This window comes from Ciconia boyciana, chromosome 9 (assembly GCF_034638445.1).
Source record: "Ciconia boyciana chromosome 9, ASM3463844v1, whole genome shotgun sequence".
Lineage (NCBI taxonomy): Eukaryota > Metazoa > Chordata > Aves > Ciconiiformes > Ciconiidae > Ciconia > Ciconia boyciana.
Window position 1 is genome coordinate 13,380,120 of NC_132942.1, and position 18,013 is coordinate 13,398,132.

The following is an 18,013-nucleotide window of genomic DNA, read 5'->3' on the forward strand; positions in this document are numbered from 1 at the left end:
ATGAATGTGTGTGTGTACATGTGTGCTAGCCGCGTGTATGGATGCCTGAGCGTGGAAGTGAGCAATGCAGTGTTGTTTGTACCTCTCCAGGGTACTAGTTGCTGCTGATTTTGCCTGTAAATTCTTATTGTTGTACTTCACTGTACATTAGCACTTTAGAAGTGGAAAATAATGTCAAAGATTAAAGTAATTTTGCAACAATTTAAACACTTGCATCTAGTACTATAGGACTGGAATTCAGCCAAGTTCCCTCATCACAATTTTCACTTCAAAATAAAACACTCAGAGGGGCTAAGTTTGCCATTGTAACTCCTCGGATGTTCTTGAATCGCTCTGCAGTTGCTTCCCTTCCACAATTCCCTTATCACCAACATATGTAACTCTTCTATCCTTCACCATGTTCTTTTTTGAAAGCTTGAAAATACCAGCAATGATGAGAGCTCACAATCTACATTTCAGCACAATAGTAAGTGTCCTGTAAACATACAGGCTACCAGAGGATCTGATTTCTAAAAGCAACACTCATAAATCACTCCAAATACCTCATAAACAGCGTCGTGGACACAGCGCAAAAGAGCACTGACTGCTAGAGGCCCAAAGCCCAGCCTTAGGACAAATACGCTGAGCCCCCGGTTCTTTTAGCACACTTTGAAAATAGTATTGCACATTTAGAGGCTTTTACTTTGCCACTCAGATAGCAAGAGTCAAAACAATGGAGCAGTGTAAATTTCATTTTCATTAATATTTTTCAGCTCAATAATACAGTGCTGTAACAGAATTCCTGAGAATACCTTCTAGGACATTTTAGGTCATGTTTGGAAGTTATTTTCATCTCTTGCAATTAAGTGTGAATCATTAAACTAACGACTGTTTTTTTTTTTACATGAAGTGGTACAAACTATGAAAACTGGTATTTACTCCTTCCTCCAACCAAGACTTTCCTTATTAGGAATTATTTTAAAAAATAGTGACTTTTTTAAAGCTTGAAACAGAGAATGAACCATAAACAGATGTACTAAAAACACTTAGGGACAATCTAACAATGCTAGGTCCCAAGGGAGAGCTATTTCCTTTTGTTTCCTTAAATGTGTATTCTCTCATTAAGTTGACAGGGATGGATGTGGCTTGTGGTTAGATGAAATATCCCCCAGCTCAGTGAGCAATGATAGGAAAGTCATGTTCCAAGGTCTTCCCATGGTCATGTGTTATAGTAAGAACCACATAAGTATATTTTGAGTCTTATCCTGATTGAAGTTATGGCCAATCTCCTATTTTAATAATTCCATTTTGATTGTGGGGAAGGCTGCAATTTCCTCTTAAAAGAACAATGCTTATAAAATTTAAAAATATTATAAAACAGATAAACAAACTCTTGTTCCTCATTTATTGAGGTTGCCATAAAGAATATTCTATCTAGCTGTGATATACTAGTACAAAGCTATCCTCTTTGGGCCTCTAAATGGCAGACAACCATATTTCTAACCTATTGTTGTAATTTTTGGAGGGAACCTACAGTAGTCTGTCAAACACTTTTGGGTATTGTAAAGCTTCGTCAAAATAACTGTTAATTGGAAATAAATTTGTTTAATCTAACCACCTGACAGCACGCTTCAGCTACATATTGAGTCACACATGACTTGTATAGTGTAAAGTAAATCCAAGTAATGCTATCCATATTTGAGAATTTCTAAGTGATACTGCAAACTTTCAGAATAAATAGCATTCCATTACTCTAACTTTAACTAGCTACTTTAACTATGTAGCTCTCAGAGACTGATCATTCTTTTAAGTAGTTTCTAGTCCTAACAAAGGCTGTATGATCTCTGATTATCATTTAAGCTCTTTAAACAATGACATAATTCTCTAATTACCTATGAAATCAGATAGGCTTTTATCCCATACTGAAGTGATCTATGAGTACTTATCATCTTTGTACATTTTTACATGTAATGTTACAAAAACTGCAAGGGGAGTTCCCTTACTGCTTTTTTAAATCTATAGAAAGACAATTTCAGCCATTTTAGTACTGAAAGAACAGCTTTCTCTAAACACTGTAATTCAGAAGGAGAAGATACGCATTAACATAATGCTCGTCCAAGCCATTTAGAATATCCAGTGCCTCTAACCTTATGAACCATATACCAAAATCCTCAGAGAACTAAAAACCCCAAGACACATGTCCCATAAGCCTTAAAGAGTGGAGAAGAGATGGCATTCCACAGGCAGAGAGGAGTATTTTTCCCCGAGAGTTACACTGCTTTTCTGTAAGTTTGAGCTGGGAAGGCTGCTGAACTCTGCAGGGACAGCAACGTGGACTCATCCACCCCTGTTAGCTTGCTTTCTCTCACAGCCAGCCACAGCACTGCTGCTCTTCCCATGTCCTGCCTAGCGTGGGAGGCACATTTGAACTGCATGCAAAACATATGTGGCTCAAGAGCCACAGGATCTCTACCCTGTAGTGCTTCCCTTCCTACAGCCCAAGTCCTGCAAGTATCTTAAGGGCAACCTCCCTGGGGACATGACTAGGTTATGCTGCCTTGCCAAGAAAACAGGAAACTAAGAGAAGCTCTACTTTGGGATTTCTGATACTAGGGAAAACAAGAAGGGGAAAAAAGTTTATTCACCATGTTGAAGTTGGAAAACAAGAAGTTGGAAATCATCACAGGCAATCAAAACAAGTATAGTCTGCCATTTCTAAGACAGACATTTACATCAGGCCCATTTTTCTTAGCGTATTCATTAGGCCACACCCTAAGGGATCATCTCATACAATCCCTAGCATCAGACAGATGAAGGAATGACAAACTGTAGGCTCCAGCACAGCAACCAGGGATAACAGAAAGAAGTGAGAACAAGTTCAGGCAATACCCGATATATACTTCAGATATAATTTTAACAAACTGTGTCTCATTCTTAATCACTACCCAATTACATTTTAAGACTGGAGAGCCTACAACTTGTAACTGTAAAAAATATAAGATGGAAGGATTCCTAATATTTCTCCAAAATACATTTCTCTTCTCAAAGCTTTTTTCCAGGTCATCTACATATCTTGCCATGCCAGGCTCTCCATACCCATGCACGATATTACACAACTTCCCAAAAACAGATGACTGCTCTTCTTCTAAGCTTTTTACTTTTCGTCTCATGAATTCCCATTTTTGTAGGGCCCCATGCAGCCTGTTCTTATGCCAAGCAACACTGTACCAGTGGGGACCCATCCATGCAAATATGCTAAACTATGTAAGACCTCAAAAGAGTCATGTCACATCTTTTCATAAGTTGCCAACACCACCTACTTCATCTCCAGCCACAGTTTCGATGAAGGTACAGGCAATAAAACTGATTGTAAAAATGGAAAAAAAAATACATGGATCTGATGGAGAGACCACAAAGATTACAGAGGAGGAAGTCTGATATGCCACCTTAAAATATGAAACCCCTGCAAGGCCACCTGACTCCCCTAGAACAAATCCGTTCTCGATGTCTTTATTTTTACCACTGGAATCTTCTATGACCCCCACCAGGCAAAGCCAGCCCAAATGAGGCCATACAAATCACCCTTTTCCTTTTGTTAGTCCTTCATTTTTTGCAATGTTTTCCTTTAAAAGAAAAACTGTTTGGGTCAGGACATCATCACCAAACCTTGTGGAACAAGCCCATGTTAGCCCATTTTTTTAGTACAGCCAAAATTAATTTGACAAGCAGAACATCCACAATCTACTGAAATGGCAACTGACACATGATGGTGGTCTATCAGATGCAACTATACTCCATCATGCATATTTTTTATACATATTAACAGAGCTTCTGATGAACCCATTTTGTGGACAAATAATTTGCCTCCAAAGAGAAGTTGCTGCCATTTAGCACAGAAGGTGTTCATAAAACACTGTGAATTTCTCCAGGTTAAGCTACTGTATGGAGCTTAATCACTAACTAGGGGCTTGTATAAAGCCATTCAGTTGAGAGGCACAGCTGTAATGGCTCAGAGTATTGTTACAGCCCAGCTGCACATAAATTAAACCCATTAGGCTTCAATGCACTCAGCTATCACAAGTGCTTCTTATTTTTGAAAAGAGTTATGGTAAAATCAATCCAACTGAATGAGACTGAAACTCTAGAGCATTCTACATTCTTTACCCTTTGGAAATGCAGTTTTCTATTATCTTTCCAAATGTGACAGGGAGAGAAGAGGGGAGATTACTATTATAAGTGCAGGTCCTAGTTTGGAAAATGTAAAAATAGCAACTTTCTATTCAACAGATGTGCTCTCTGCTCTCAGTTTCTGTGCTTGACTTTCACCTGATACAAATGAGCATAAAATTACACAACACAGGAGAGGATCATCCACAGCAGCTATGGTACGAAAGTACTGGTGTACTAACAACTGCTTATTCCTGTCTAGTGACCACAAACTAACCAGCTCATTCCCACAAGAATAAACTGGATTCTGTTCTGATACACTCAACAACAGATACACTTACCTTTTTCCCTAACCATGCTGGTAATGCTATGGCTCACACACTTCGTAGGGCAGCGCATGGTATCGCAGGGATGATGCATCAGACAAAGGAACGCCACTTGCACCCTGAAGTGGTCAAAAGGAAATACTTCAGAATATGCAGACACATCTCGCTAGTTTAAGTCACTTGAATGGAACCAAAAAATGTTTCCACCCACTATGACTTTTTTGTGACTGGAAGGGGTACTAGTTACCTTCCTCATGAAGCATATTATTTGTGCGAAAGGTAAGTCATGATTTCCAAGATCCGTAAAAACACCTGAAGCAGTTAACAGTGGTCAGGGCACTAACCTAGGAAAATTCCAGCCTCTGCCTTAACAACAGTTTCTATGTTTCACCTCCAGGCTGTATAATAATCTGCACAGACAATGCAAGGAGCAGAGATCAGTACTCCTCCCTTTCAGATGGCTGTGCACAGCACTGTGGCAGGACATTCCCTCCCCCTTGCACAATGCACCTTGAGGTCCCAGCTATACAGTGGCATGGCTTCTACAGGAAACATCCAGCAAAACTTTTTATCTAGGGTTTAAGGCAGTCCCTAGAGTGAAGAGAAAATGGAACCCACGAGTCCCTCTTACAGAATGACTGCTATGCCAATTGCTATTCTGTAACTGTTAGGCCTCCTCTAACTGTTTTTTTAAGAGTGAGCTTTACTCTTCCCTCCAAAGAACAGCTGAAAGTGCCTACTCTCAGCACATGTATCTAGACTGTGGATCCCAAGAGTTTGGAGATACCTTCCTGCAGCATACAGCGAGGTCCTCGGACAAGGCAGGGTTTCAGGGTGCCTTCTGTCCTCCCAGCAATGTCCTAGTACATGCCAGCAGGCAGCTTTCAGCTTAGGTTCTCCCAGGTAGTCTGTATTAGATCCCATTGTCAAACACCTAACTCTCTCCATGCCTTGCACACAATCCATAGACAACAGTATTTTGTTGTCTTTTGTTATCATCCTAGATAACCCTTATTTATGCAGGCATATTTTTTCTTTTATCAAATATTTTTCCATATACTTGTCTTATAAGAGTTTAATACTTTCTAGCAGACCTATGTATAACATTCAGCAAATATGTTAAGTATGAAAGAAAACCTCCAAAGGCTCACAGAAGAAAGGGGAACAGCTATTTTACATATAAGTGGCTCACTGGAGCCATCTGCTCAGCTGACATTACAAGCAGACAGAAATGATGTATCTTCTTAAGCTCTCTCTAGCCATTACTTACTATTTTAGGTTTGTATACTTATACATGCAAACAGCTCTAAACTCCCTCGTTATTCTCTTGGGATGTGTAATTATTGGTTTGTCAATGAAATGGAAGAGAAATTTCTTTCTGAACACATAGTAATCAAAGCATCATTAACCATGCTTTCTGCGGTAAAGTGTACAGAAATTTTTTACTCCATTCTCCTGCCTGTGTAGAGATATTTGTGCCAGCCAGCTGAGAACAAGCATGACGTTTGAAAGGCATCAACAAAGTTCATATACATTCAACAGTGTGTAACATTTTCTGGGAAAGAGAGAATGACATCTAGATATAAAAATAGATATGGTTTAGCCTATTCATAGAAAATTCTGGATTCAGGAACAGAGACCTTATTCCAATATATTATGCAAATCTGCTTTCACCTTTAATTGTAGATGAATACATGAATATATATAAAAGTTTGCAAATAACGTATTGCTCATTAACTTGCATGGATCTTTACCCTGGTATTTTAAAGAAATGAGGCTCACACAATTATTCTGTCTGTCCATCCGTCAGCTTCCTTTCCCATCCTCTTCTTATTAGCCCTTGAACCTCTTCATTGATTTCTACCAAATTGAACAAGAAGTTAAATTAAGAAAGCTAATCAATTCTGTATTATAAAAATTTGTGGCTGAATAGAAGGAAGGGACCCAATTAGTGCCTCTTCTCAGGAGAATACTTTTATAAGTCTGTCTCTTGACCAATTTCAAAGCCTGCTGGCTACCAAGCTTGTACATGCTGACTAAGCTAGTCAGCACACACATGGACCGGAAGCAGCTAAGCCACATGCTCCCATTTGCCCAGTAAGACAGGCAAATAAGACAGGAACAGGGCATGTGGGAGGACAACATGGAAGACAAATTAAGGTGCTGAAAATAGCAAGTGAAAGGGAGAAGTGTTAAGAGATAAAGGTTGCAAATCCATAAATCAGCCTTTATTCATCCTAATGGTCACAGGACAGCTTGTTATACCATGTTTATCTGATTGATTTATAACTAAAATGAGGAGATAAGCAAAGCCTCCTTGTAGGGAAAAGCAAGGCAATTATGCCAATTCATGTCACTACGACATGGACAAATGCATCTGCATTCCTCTGCTCTCTTGCCTGGGTTGTAAAAGCATAAGGTTAGGTTCAATTTATACTCAGTTGTAATCTATGGTTTGGCTTTTTCCTAGAATATCCATAATTTTAGGAATATGACATTCAAATTTGAGTACACAGTTTTAATAAGACTAATCTGAAACAATTTTTTCTGCTTTTAGGTCATTCACAATGATACGCTTATTGCTGATTTTAATCAAGCACTGGCTTAATGTTACAGTTCCATTTTTTATTTATTCCTATAACCAGTGAACTCTATAGAGATTACAAACGTGTCTCAGTCACTTCACTTTTCCATTAGCACCATTGAGGGTGTGAGCCTGAAACCAGTGTAAGAAGCAGCATGTCCCAAATGAAAGTCGCTGGTAGGGCACGCGATCCCACCAGATGAATTAGCAACTTCACTATAGCAAATCCCGCTTTAGGTACTCTAATGATGTGAATTGGCATAGTTTTGAGCTCAAATGAGACAAATTCATTTACACTGGCTGAATAACAAGCATCCTGCCTCTACAAAACATGTAAACAGTGACAAAGGCAAAGAATAGTCTTAATTAACAGGTTGGACCCTTATTTTATACTCTGTGAACTTCAGTCAAACTGATGAAAACAATGGCAGGCTTGAAAAAATACTGGGATAGGGTCGTTCAGATAAGTGGAAGGTGACAGGGAAAGGAAATCTGGTGTTGTTACTGGAAATTTCTCATGTCAAAATATATTAGCTTGACCAATGAAGAACACACTCCCTATCTAGTAATTCCCATAATCTTTATAGGACTCCAGCCAAGACATGGAGAAAAAGAGAATAGATGTTCAAAATTAGTAAGAATCCTTCACAATTTTTTTAATAAGTCAACCTAAAAAGTGGATGTAGTAAAAGTTAAATTTATAGCTGTGATTAAAAAACCCTTAATTGCCTATTTCACAGTTTCCTTTAAAATGTTCTTTGGGAAGCACAAAAATTTGATTCCACTGAGACTTGTGTGCAAATGTTTAATTCTAGCAAAGAACCTGAACTTCATATGACCTCTGAAAAATGGTAATAATTTTTTCTTTGCTTGATTTGTTGAGCTTTGGTTTCTTCACTGTGAAGATCAAAAAAGCTGTCCCAAAAAGTAAATTTAGCATATGCTCTGGAGCCTGAGGTAATTATGGAACAGTTCATCCCTCTTCTTCTAGTTAGCTTAGAGTCTGGTCCTGCACTATTGTAAGACAGGGGAGCTTCAGCCCTTATTTCATTAAGAACTGGATCAGTTTTACAAGGAAAGGAATGGGTAACTGTCTTTGAAAATCCAACATCGCCATCTATTGGATTTCTATTCTGGGTGAGATTCACAAATACTTTAATCCAGCTAAGAGTTCCTTGGATTTTACACACTACGAATTCAGCCTCTTTAACAGTAAATCAGGAAGACTTTTTCTTAAGGAAGCAAGAGAACTTAGATTTCCTATCTTCAATTTCAATTAAGTCTCTTCCAGAAATTATGAGTTCCCAAAGCTCAGTTTGATTTGTTGAAACATTTCTTTTTTACAATAAGATCCATGAAGTAAAGCTGATTGGCAAGCTTACAGAAAAAGAAGTCAACTAACTAAATTCTGCAGATGCTTTTAAAAATCCTCTCCTTAAACTACATAAGGTAGCAATTTGGTTTCCACAGAAATTCACGTGACTTGAAGTTTTATTCTGTTTTATTTTTAAAAAGAGAGAATGCTGTTCAGGCAACTTGGGACTAGAACCTATTAAAAAAAGAAAGCTGTGAAAAGCACCACATCATTTGACTGAAAGCTTCCAGATATAGAAGCTGGTAGAAACTCTTTCATTCAGTCTTCATTCCTAAAATAATTCATCTCTTGTGCAAAACACATGAGTTTAGAATAATAATAATAAAAAAAGAGAAGCTATTTTCCAGAAATGCTGAATTTTAGCAACCCAAATTCTACTCAGCTGCAGTACATGCCAGTCAGCCTATCTGCACCCTAGCTGTGAGTGCAATAATTCGTATGCATCTTTGCAGTGCTGGTATTGTACCAGTATTGCACCCAATGTGGCTTGAAGTGCCTTAACAACCGCATTAACAAACTCTTGTTGTATGCCTGTTCATTTACATTATTCCTGTCTTAAGCAGCACAAGCCTGATTTTTTTCTGAAGGAATGCATACTTTTAAAATACATCAGGAGTTACCAGCATCAGATACTTTATAAGCTTGAGTGTAAATTAGCCATTTTCACCCAACAACAAAGGCTCGTGCTTTCATGACTGGGTAAAAACAGAGAGTCCAGCCTAGGGATCCTAGTGCAACACTTAATTGAGAGGAGCTGCACTCAGGTGAGCAACGGAGCAAGCCCGAAGCAGGTTACAGAGAAAAGATCCTTTTAATATGCAGAATTAATAACCCAAATTTGTTCTAGTCCTGCTGTGTTCCTCCTGCAAAGCTAAGACATTCTGTGAAAAACAAGAAGCATGCATAGGCGATACATATTGCTCAGTTTGTGGGCCTCATGTTGGCTCTACCTTGTGAATCTTCTGCCGTAAATATTAGTATTTAAGAATGTCTAAAGACTGCGAAATTCAAATGCATATCCTCATAGTCTCTGGCTGTTTGAATCCAGGGTTTTGGTTCTGTCTACTGGCAAAATTTAAACCTCCCTTCAGGTTCAGATTTGAAATACATTAACACCTTTAATATTGCATGAAACTAGAATGGTATGTGAGACTAAACAAGTTTAGGATCATCTCAAAGTTACATGGGAAAATCCACACATTCCTGAGACAGATAAATGTGAAATGTTCATCAGGGAGCTCAGAACTAGAATAACTCACAGTTCATGGAAACATTTAGAAAAACAATGCAACTTTCTGGAATGAAATATTAGAAAATTGCTATCCACAAAGACAAATGAAATATGTGCATATCACAAGTTTGCAGGTGGGAGTGCAAGCTTTAACAAGCAAAGAGCTGCTTTTATTTATCATAAGACCCAGAATGTTTTAAGGGTGATTTTTTCAAAATGCAGGTACATCTTTTTTCTTATGCTCAGATTTCTTGCTTTTTCATATACATCAAGCAAATGAGCAAACACATGACATTCAGCAGTAAAGTGTCACCCAGTGTGTCCCTGAAATCACTGTAATTATGCACACAGATTAGATGACTAATTGCCTGCAGAGCCATCTTGAAAATGTGGCCATAAATACTGGAGCTACAAACTCCCAGTGTGAGATTTAGTTGCCAGGTATTGTTCTCAGGATTTTGTTCAGCATAAAATCAGCTGACCTGTAATATTTAAACTATTGTATGTCTATTGTTACATTTTATGAACATTTTATTCTTGGAAATATGACAAATTCTCACTGTCTTTGGTCTTGTTAGAAGATGTTTTAGCAAACTCAAGGATATTAGACTATGAATTTCCATAACTTTATTATAAGAGCAGAGTCATTTCACCAACTGCCAATTAGGCATTGCTGCAAAATAGGGAGTAACTGTTAGGAATTTTTAAAATATGTGTTTTTAACAATCTAAGTAAAATGCTCTACTCCTCCCAGTTGCCCTCTTGTCTTCTACAATAGTATTAATAGTTATAAAAGGTAGGCAAAATCTAAGTTTATCTATAAAGCAGTAAGAAAAAGTATTTCTATATAATCTAGTAGAAAACTTCCATGTCAATAACAAAAGAATACAAATTTTCTTTCACTTTGGTCCTCTTTATATTTCTTTCAGCACTACTGAGAAAGCTAGAGTCAACACATTATTTACTTCCTCCAGCTTTTCTTTTGGCACTCTACATTGTACTTCAGTCTGTTGATCACACCCGATAACATCACCATCATCACCCTGTCAGTTTGGGAAGAAACAGGAAAAAATTTGGAAGGCTAAAGAAGTTCTTGCTGGAGGAAAGTATTGAGATATAGACTCTTTCTCTGACTTTACCTCTTCAACTTACGCCTGGCTCCATAAGTGTTGTAGTATTAAAGTGATTCTCTTGAGGTACTCAGTGACCCTGGATTCTGCTGCGTGCCTACCCGGAGAGGTAAGCCCATTCGAAACAGGGAGTAAATCTCAACAATACAAGCTAAGACTTCCATCCCTGAATTCTTATCCAAACATATCTACTTATTCAGGATAATATGTTCTCGATTTTTTCAACAGGTGTTCACTTAAACAAACACCAATGCTCTGAAAAATCCCTTAGCACCAAGAAGATTAAACAAATGATACCGAGTTTTCATTTTTTGTATATATACAATCTTCAGCTATTCATACACTTCCACTTACAGCAATGAATTAGAGGTTCTAAAAGACTGATTAAAGCAGTAACATGTTCTCTGTTTGAACAAGTAAGATTTAGTGGTAAAAACTGGCAACTGCCCTATAACCTCCGGGGTAAGTGTTTCTTACTAAGATGTGTATGTTTGAAAATACTACAAGACAACTTGTTCTTGTATTTTCCAAACATAAAGTAACCTACGAACACAATGCTCCTGTAAGCAAAGTTACAGTGTAAAGAAGAGAAAGTGAGACATACAGACAGTAAGTCAGCACTTGGAAACCTTAAAGACAGAAGTCATATGCATTGACTACGTTGATACCTAATGAGGGGTTAGAAAGTCTCTGCCTCTTCATTTTCTAGCTGGAGGATTGGTCCCCTGATGCTGGGCAGAGAGCCCCTGGTTCTCCTGGAGGGTGTCTATTCCTTGAATAGCAGTGAAGCCTTTGGGATTTTACTTCATAGTGGCACTGAGGAGCAGTTCCACAGGAGAGAGATTCAGAGACTTTCATTGAGCTGCAGCTTGCTCAGAGCTAACCTCAGGGGGAACTGAACAATCCTAAACAGCAGCCATGAGGCTCAAAGGTCACTCTGCTAAAAAGGACTCCTGGGGAAATCCCCATCTTTAATAAAGTAGGACCACAGGAAAGCTTGCCCTTCTTGCTAGATCTAGGGTAAAGATTCATAAAGGAATAATCACCCCTAAATGACAGCAGGGAACTGGGGTTCTGGGGAGTTGCATCTTTTCCCCTATGTTGTGTGAACAAAATGCTGAATACACTCCAGTTATAAAGTTCAGGCAGGCTCAAAGTGTCTCCAGATCAGACAAGATGCAGGCAGAAAATTTGTGTGGTAAAATTTGCTAATTTTTCTCACACTTCTTCCTATGGAGTCAATATGATGGTATGTTTCATCAACTCTATTTTAAAATGTGATGATAAGGAAAAATTGTCAGTCACTTTGGAATAGTAACCCCATAGGATAGGGCCAAAGGCGGCAGATAGATTTTGGATGGTGCGTAACAGGGCTGGCCAGGGACTGGAATTGGGAACCATGGCATTCCTGAAAAGCAAATGTTCTGAGCCCTGGCTCCCACTAAGTTCAGAGCTGTGTGGAAACTAGAAACCCTTGCCTCACACAGAGGCAAGGTAGTATCTTGCCACTGATCAGCAGCAGCTCAAAACTTCTAAGCAGGTCCAATTCCTGTAGAGTTTTTTCTGGCAAATAAACTCTCTTTTGGAAAAGTTAAAATAAGGCTGGCACACCACCCTGGATGGGTTGCTGATCCCTGATATCCAGTATTATTCTTACCAGTTCACTTCCTTCTGGGGATGAAACACCGTAACTTATTCAAACCCCTGTGCTCTTTGCACAGCCAGAGGAGATTTAAATAGCAATTCAGGAAATTCAAAACTGCATGGATTGATTTTGTACCACAGCTGTCATTTCCTTTCTCCCTAAATGACATATTTAACAGGACAATGTGAAGGTTCAGAAATATTTTCTGTAAGTCAAAATAAATTACACGGTGCTAGCAGAACAGTAGAAAGGCACATTTTTGTGGGCTAAATCATTGCAGCTGGGATGTTGCAGAGTGCTGAATCCACCTTTTTATCCAGAGAGAGAGGGAGAAAAATCAGCCATAGAGCTCCTGTTTGCTTTCATTGTAACTAGCCATGCTCTTGCCAACTTACTGCAAAGTGTTCCAGTCTCTCGTTAATACCCACATCCACCACTGGCACCAACAGACTCAGTCATTAGAAATGTTCATTCAGAAGCAGTCATCAAACAAATTAAGACCAAAAATGAATCTGGCATCTGAATCTTCAATTTTTACCCCAACTTTGAAATGCCAAACATCTCCCAGGCCCTTCAGGCTGGAATCAAAGCCTGGTGACATCAGTTACAAGAAGTTCAGAAGTCAGAACACATCTCAAAATATTTCTAAAGATGCACCTCTGCCTTGGCACCCTCATATGGGATAGGTACACTTCAGTCCACTAACAGAGTTCTGCCAGATCTAATACTTTCTTGGTATTTTAACAATGCTGGCTGGTAACCCCAAAAGAGCTGATATGACTTTAACAGTGTTATTTCCTCACAGTATGACAGGGAAAAAAGAATCACTCTCTCAATAAAAGATTCATTACCTTCTGTTTTTAAGAACCCATGTTCTCTGAGGATAATCCTTGACCATGTCCTACTGATCAGAACAGATTCTACCTAACCCAAATCTGGAACAGTCTATATAGTGCAGGGGCTTTTTGATTATTGTTGGGTTTTGATATTGGCTTTTTTTTCTTAAATTAGAGCATTTAATAATTTATTTAGAGGAACATTTTGAACTTTATCTTTCATCAGACCATGCTTACTGAAAAGCTGTTTAGAGCAAGGAAAACCTCGTAAGGATATGCCTTAACTGCCTCATGGCTTGGCAGTGATTTTCAATAAAAAGGCATTGCTTCACAGGCCTTTGATTTCAAAACTTGTGAAAATTCAGTTTTGTTTCAAAATTTAGGGATTAACATTTGTGGGGTACACAAGGAATGCATACAAAACAAGATGAAAGGGAGTTTTATTCCAGTGCTTGATTACACAGAACTCAGTTTTCACATGTCACTGGAATAAAAAAAACCAAACAAAAACGAATTCCATACTGGAAACAACCAATTCATGGTGCCTTAGATGTTATACAGCTATCACATGCATGCTAAATAGTCACTCACTAGATAAACGAACCACTAGGCTAAAGAAGTGCAGGCAACAGAACCTGAACCAACATCACTAATCTGCTGCTGTAGATATCATCCCTCTTTTTGCCCATCTACCAAGACTTTCCTATTATCTTCTCACTTTTTTTTTTCAGCTCATCACGGTTTCACCCCGATTTATCCTTTCAAGCCAGGCGGTGCTTTCCCGAAACCGCACCTCTCCCAGTGTCCACCCGCATCATCCCTAGCTATGCCCTGTGCTTCATCTACCACCACCCCCATCCCTTAACCGCTTCCCGGTGAGCCCGAGCCGCGCCCTCACCGCGGATGGGGAGAACTGGAGCAGGGCTCTACCATCCCAGGGACTGCCCGTAGCTTTAACTGCGCCTGATCCCTTGAGCAGCCTCTGGGGCGGCAGCCCCCAGCCTCCCCGTCTCCTCAGGGCTACCCTGCACCCAGTCCAAGAGGGGCCTACCCCAATGCTACCGCAGGGGTGGTTTCAAGGTGTAACTTCTAACCTCGCCGTGAGCCCAAATACCCGCAAGAGACCCCCTTCCAGGTGCGCAAAAGGGCGGCGCAACCGGACCGCGCTGAAAAACTCGACCTCAGCGCCCCGCGCACACCAGAGCGCGGCCTCGGGGAGAGAGAGGGGCCGGGGCCGAGGCCAAGGGCGAGGCCGAGGCCCCTCAGCTCCGTTCCTGCCGGGGACGGCCGCCGCCCACCCCGGCCCCTGCCTGAGGAGGGCTCGCGCCCCACCGCCGCGAGACCCCCGACCCGCGCGCGCTCCGAGCCACGCGCCCTCGCAAGACTGCAAATCCCAGCAGCCTGCGCGCGGCCTCCTCCCATTGGCTGGCGCCGGCAGGAAGCGATCTGCGGGGTGAAGGGTGAGGAGCGGCGGCCGGAAGGGAAGGGAAAGCAAGGCAAGGCAAGGCAAGGCAAGGCAAGGCAAGGCGCAGGTCTCTGCCCGGGGCCGGGAGGGCGCTCGGGGGTGGGCGCGGCCCAGCCAGGGGGGAAGCGGCAGCAGCGGCGGTGTCGTCGTTGTCGTCGTCATGGGGGGCGCTGGCTGCAGCCCGGCCCCTTATCTCAGGGGGCGGGATAGGGCTGATGACAGAGCCGGGAACGGCTGCCTGGGGCCTGGCTCTGGGGGGTCGTGACGGGGCTGAAGGGGAGAGCGGTGCAGGGCCTGGGGCGGCGGCGGGCTCGCTGCACGCGGCCCGCAGGGGGCCGGGGTGGGCGACGGGGTGCTGAGGCCTGAGGGTGGGCAAGTGTGTGCGACTTCAGTCCCACTGCAAAGGAAAAGCCGTAGCATAGTGCTGTGCCGTGCCGGTCCTGGGAACCTGAGCTTGTGAATTAACTTTTTTATGGGAAGAGTGTAGTGGCCCCATGTCGCTGTACAGTGCATAGAAGAAGCATGTATAAGTTGCTCCCTCCCCTGAGGGATAATAGTTTCCCTCAGGTGTTGTCAAGAGTACTCTTAAGTACTTTAGAGATTCGTTTGCTGACAAGGCATTTATATTATGCTTATTGAGAGTTATTTCTTTCTCATTTCTAAAATTGTAACCCCTCCAAGGAGTCCAGCATGGAAGAGTTTAAAGATGCAAGTCCACCTGAAGAATTACTTGATCACTTAAAGCTTTCTGCTCAGAAGTCTGCAGAGACTGGCCCCAAAGATGCACAGAATCCCAAAAACGTTGAAAGTGGATATACTCCATCTTCAGCCAAAGATCCCACAACAGCAGATGAGTGTTTCCATGACTGTCATGACTCCTTTGAGGCAAAAGAACCTATGCTGGATGATGAAGGGAATTTACAGAATGATGAGAATAGCTCAAGGAGGCAGACAGAACTAGATGAAGAATACTTACTAGAACTAGAAAAAGATATGCCAGAGGAAGAAAAACAGGTAACAGTGTTGAATATAAAAAGATATATTTTCAGGTGTCACATTTCTGAATGGTTTGTGACCAGCATGCAAATGGACCTTTAAAACTCTTATGTGTCTACTTTTACTGTTCTTAATGTCTTCTGTTAGGTAACAAATACTTTTGTTAGCTTTCCTTGCTGTTCTTAATCATCACATTCCATTGCAGATTTTTGTCTACTTTCACCACTGTGTAAGGTTACTGTGACTCAGAGAGATTACAAGAAACAAAAATCTCCCTGTTTCATGTTACTTGGTTGTGTGCATTCATTGTTTTCACCTGATTAGCTGCAAGGTGCTTTTCCAAAACTCAGAGCAAGTTTCAGGACAGTTTTCATATCTGAAAAGCTGGTTTATGTAATACAACTAATTGGGATTAAATTTGAAAGTATCCCTATAGATTCCTTAAGCTTTAAACAAACAAAACACATTGAATGTGTGGTTTTGTTTACTTTCAGTATGGTTACATGGGACAAAATGTTTCGGTAACAAACTGGATAATGTGGTGGGGAATAACGAAATAGGTCTTGGGGGGAAGTCTAACAGCTTCTGTAATGGTGTTTACTCCCCTGTAAGTCTGTGTGAACAAGTTTTTTTGACCCTCAGTCAGTGGTGTCGCTTGACAGCAGTTAGTTTTCAGGGTTCTAAGATATTATGGTCATCAAGTAGTTGGATAAAAAGATAGAGGGGGTTTTTTCTAACTTTGAGAAAACTCGTTAAATCACTTTCCGAATTAAACTCTGTTCACTTGAGTAATGCGGTGGTTTCTGCTGGTAATTATGTTCTCGTAGCAAATGGTGGAAGGCTTTCTACTGATTTATGGAAAATTTTTTTTCCCCCCTAATTTTTTTCAACTTTAGTTTGCAAATGGTGGGGGGGTAAAGATATTAAACTAAAATCTGTGTCACAACATAAAACTCTTGTAAACTTTTTTTTTTGAACACTCTATTTTTGACAAGTTATATAGCTTGGCCTCTTGAACAGATCACGTTTCAAAGAACTGATCCAGCCTCTTAAAATCTGATTGAATTATGCAAATGAGCAGTTACTTTTACTGAAAATTGAAATAGTGACAAAAAGTACTACTATATTCTTTGGCAGTTGGGGAAAAGATGGACTTCTGATGTATTGTAACTTACGTGAAGGGAATACTTCAGCAAACTTTATCTTGTAGTCCTGTAGGCATGAATTAGATCTTATTTTAATAAAGGAAATAAAGTCCTTACTGAAAGGTTAGCTGCACAATTTGGATCATAGGTAACAGTGAGTAACTGGTTATGATGAGGGAAGGAGAAAGTGGAGAAAGGAATGGCAGCTGACAAGAGAAGGTAGGCAGCATCTTAGGAAAGCATTACTTCATAACGGAAGATAGTGTATTGTATAGCTGTATAGTTATTATTCCGGAAACTCCCAAATCATCAGGAGCAGTAGAAGAAATTACTACTGTAATGGACAAGTACTAGTAAAATGAGGCATTTGATGAAAAATAAATGAATGGTCATATCAAATTAATTTTTTTGAAAGTGCTTAAAATATTATTAATGTTTCAGTGAATTTATAGGAGCTTATTACTCTTTTGTACAGGCAGGCTGATCTTTTCAAATTCAACTGACTTGGTAAAGCTGGACCACACTTTCTTAACTGTTGGCTAGCCCCATCTGTGTTGTGTAAGTGAATAATTGCTGGCTATACATTGCCCAAAAAAGTTGGAAAGAGGGAGGGGCTTGGCAGTAACTTGACTATGCCATGGTCTTACTGCCATCTACTATAAATAGAGAATGAGGACCAGAAACATGCAGAGCTAAGATGCCAGAGGCAACCAAACATCTAAATTGTTTGTTACAAACCAGTATAGAGAAATTTAATCAAGTTGTGACTCAAATAGTTCGCTTGCTGGTAGGGTGGGATTTCTGACCAAAATACATCAGTGAAGACAAAAAAGGTAGTTTTTAATCTGTAGTACAGATTGTCATGTTAATATAGAAGTTCCTTCAGGTGGAAAAGCAATATGGGACTAGTGGGGAAGTGGAACATGGAATATAATCTCTTTGAAGTAGGAATGAGACCAAATGTAACACTTGTCTGCTGCTTCATCTTGTGGAAATCACTTAATATCTCTCTCTCTGTCTCTCAGTTTTGATATCTGTAAAATGGGTGTAATGATGCTTGCCAGTTGTAATACTTTGAGATCTAATAAGGAATAATGGGGGTGAGGGGGAATCTCAAGACGTTAACTGGTGCAA

General features: G+C 40.3%; 1 protein-coding gene across 6 annotated transcripts in view; it reads left to right on the forward strand.

Annotated features, from left to right (window-relative positions):
- Positions 1-14,671: 14,671 nt before the first annotated feature.
- TTC1 (tetratricopeptide repeat domain 1) overlaps positions 14,672-18,013 on the forward strand; it is a 33,587-nt gene continuing 30,245 nt past the window's right edge. The window contains exons 1-2 of one of the 6 annotated variants that reach the window (XM_072873389.1): positions 14,672-14,784; positions 15,420-15,752. In XM_072873389.1, coding sequence (XP_072729490.1) covers positions 15,429-15,752 — 324 coding nt within the window. In that variant the 5' untranslated portion in view covers positions 14,672-14,784; positions 15,420-15,428. Of the gene's footprint in view, positions 14,806-15,419; positions 15,753-18,013 lie in introns of all 6 variants that reach the window. The other 5 variants (XM_072873390.1, XM_072873393.1, XM_072873388.1 and 2 more) reach the window with 5 other exon arrangements.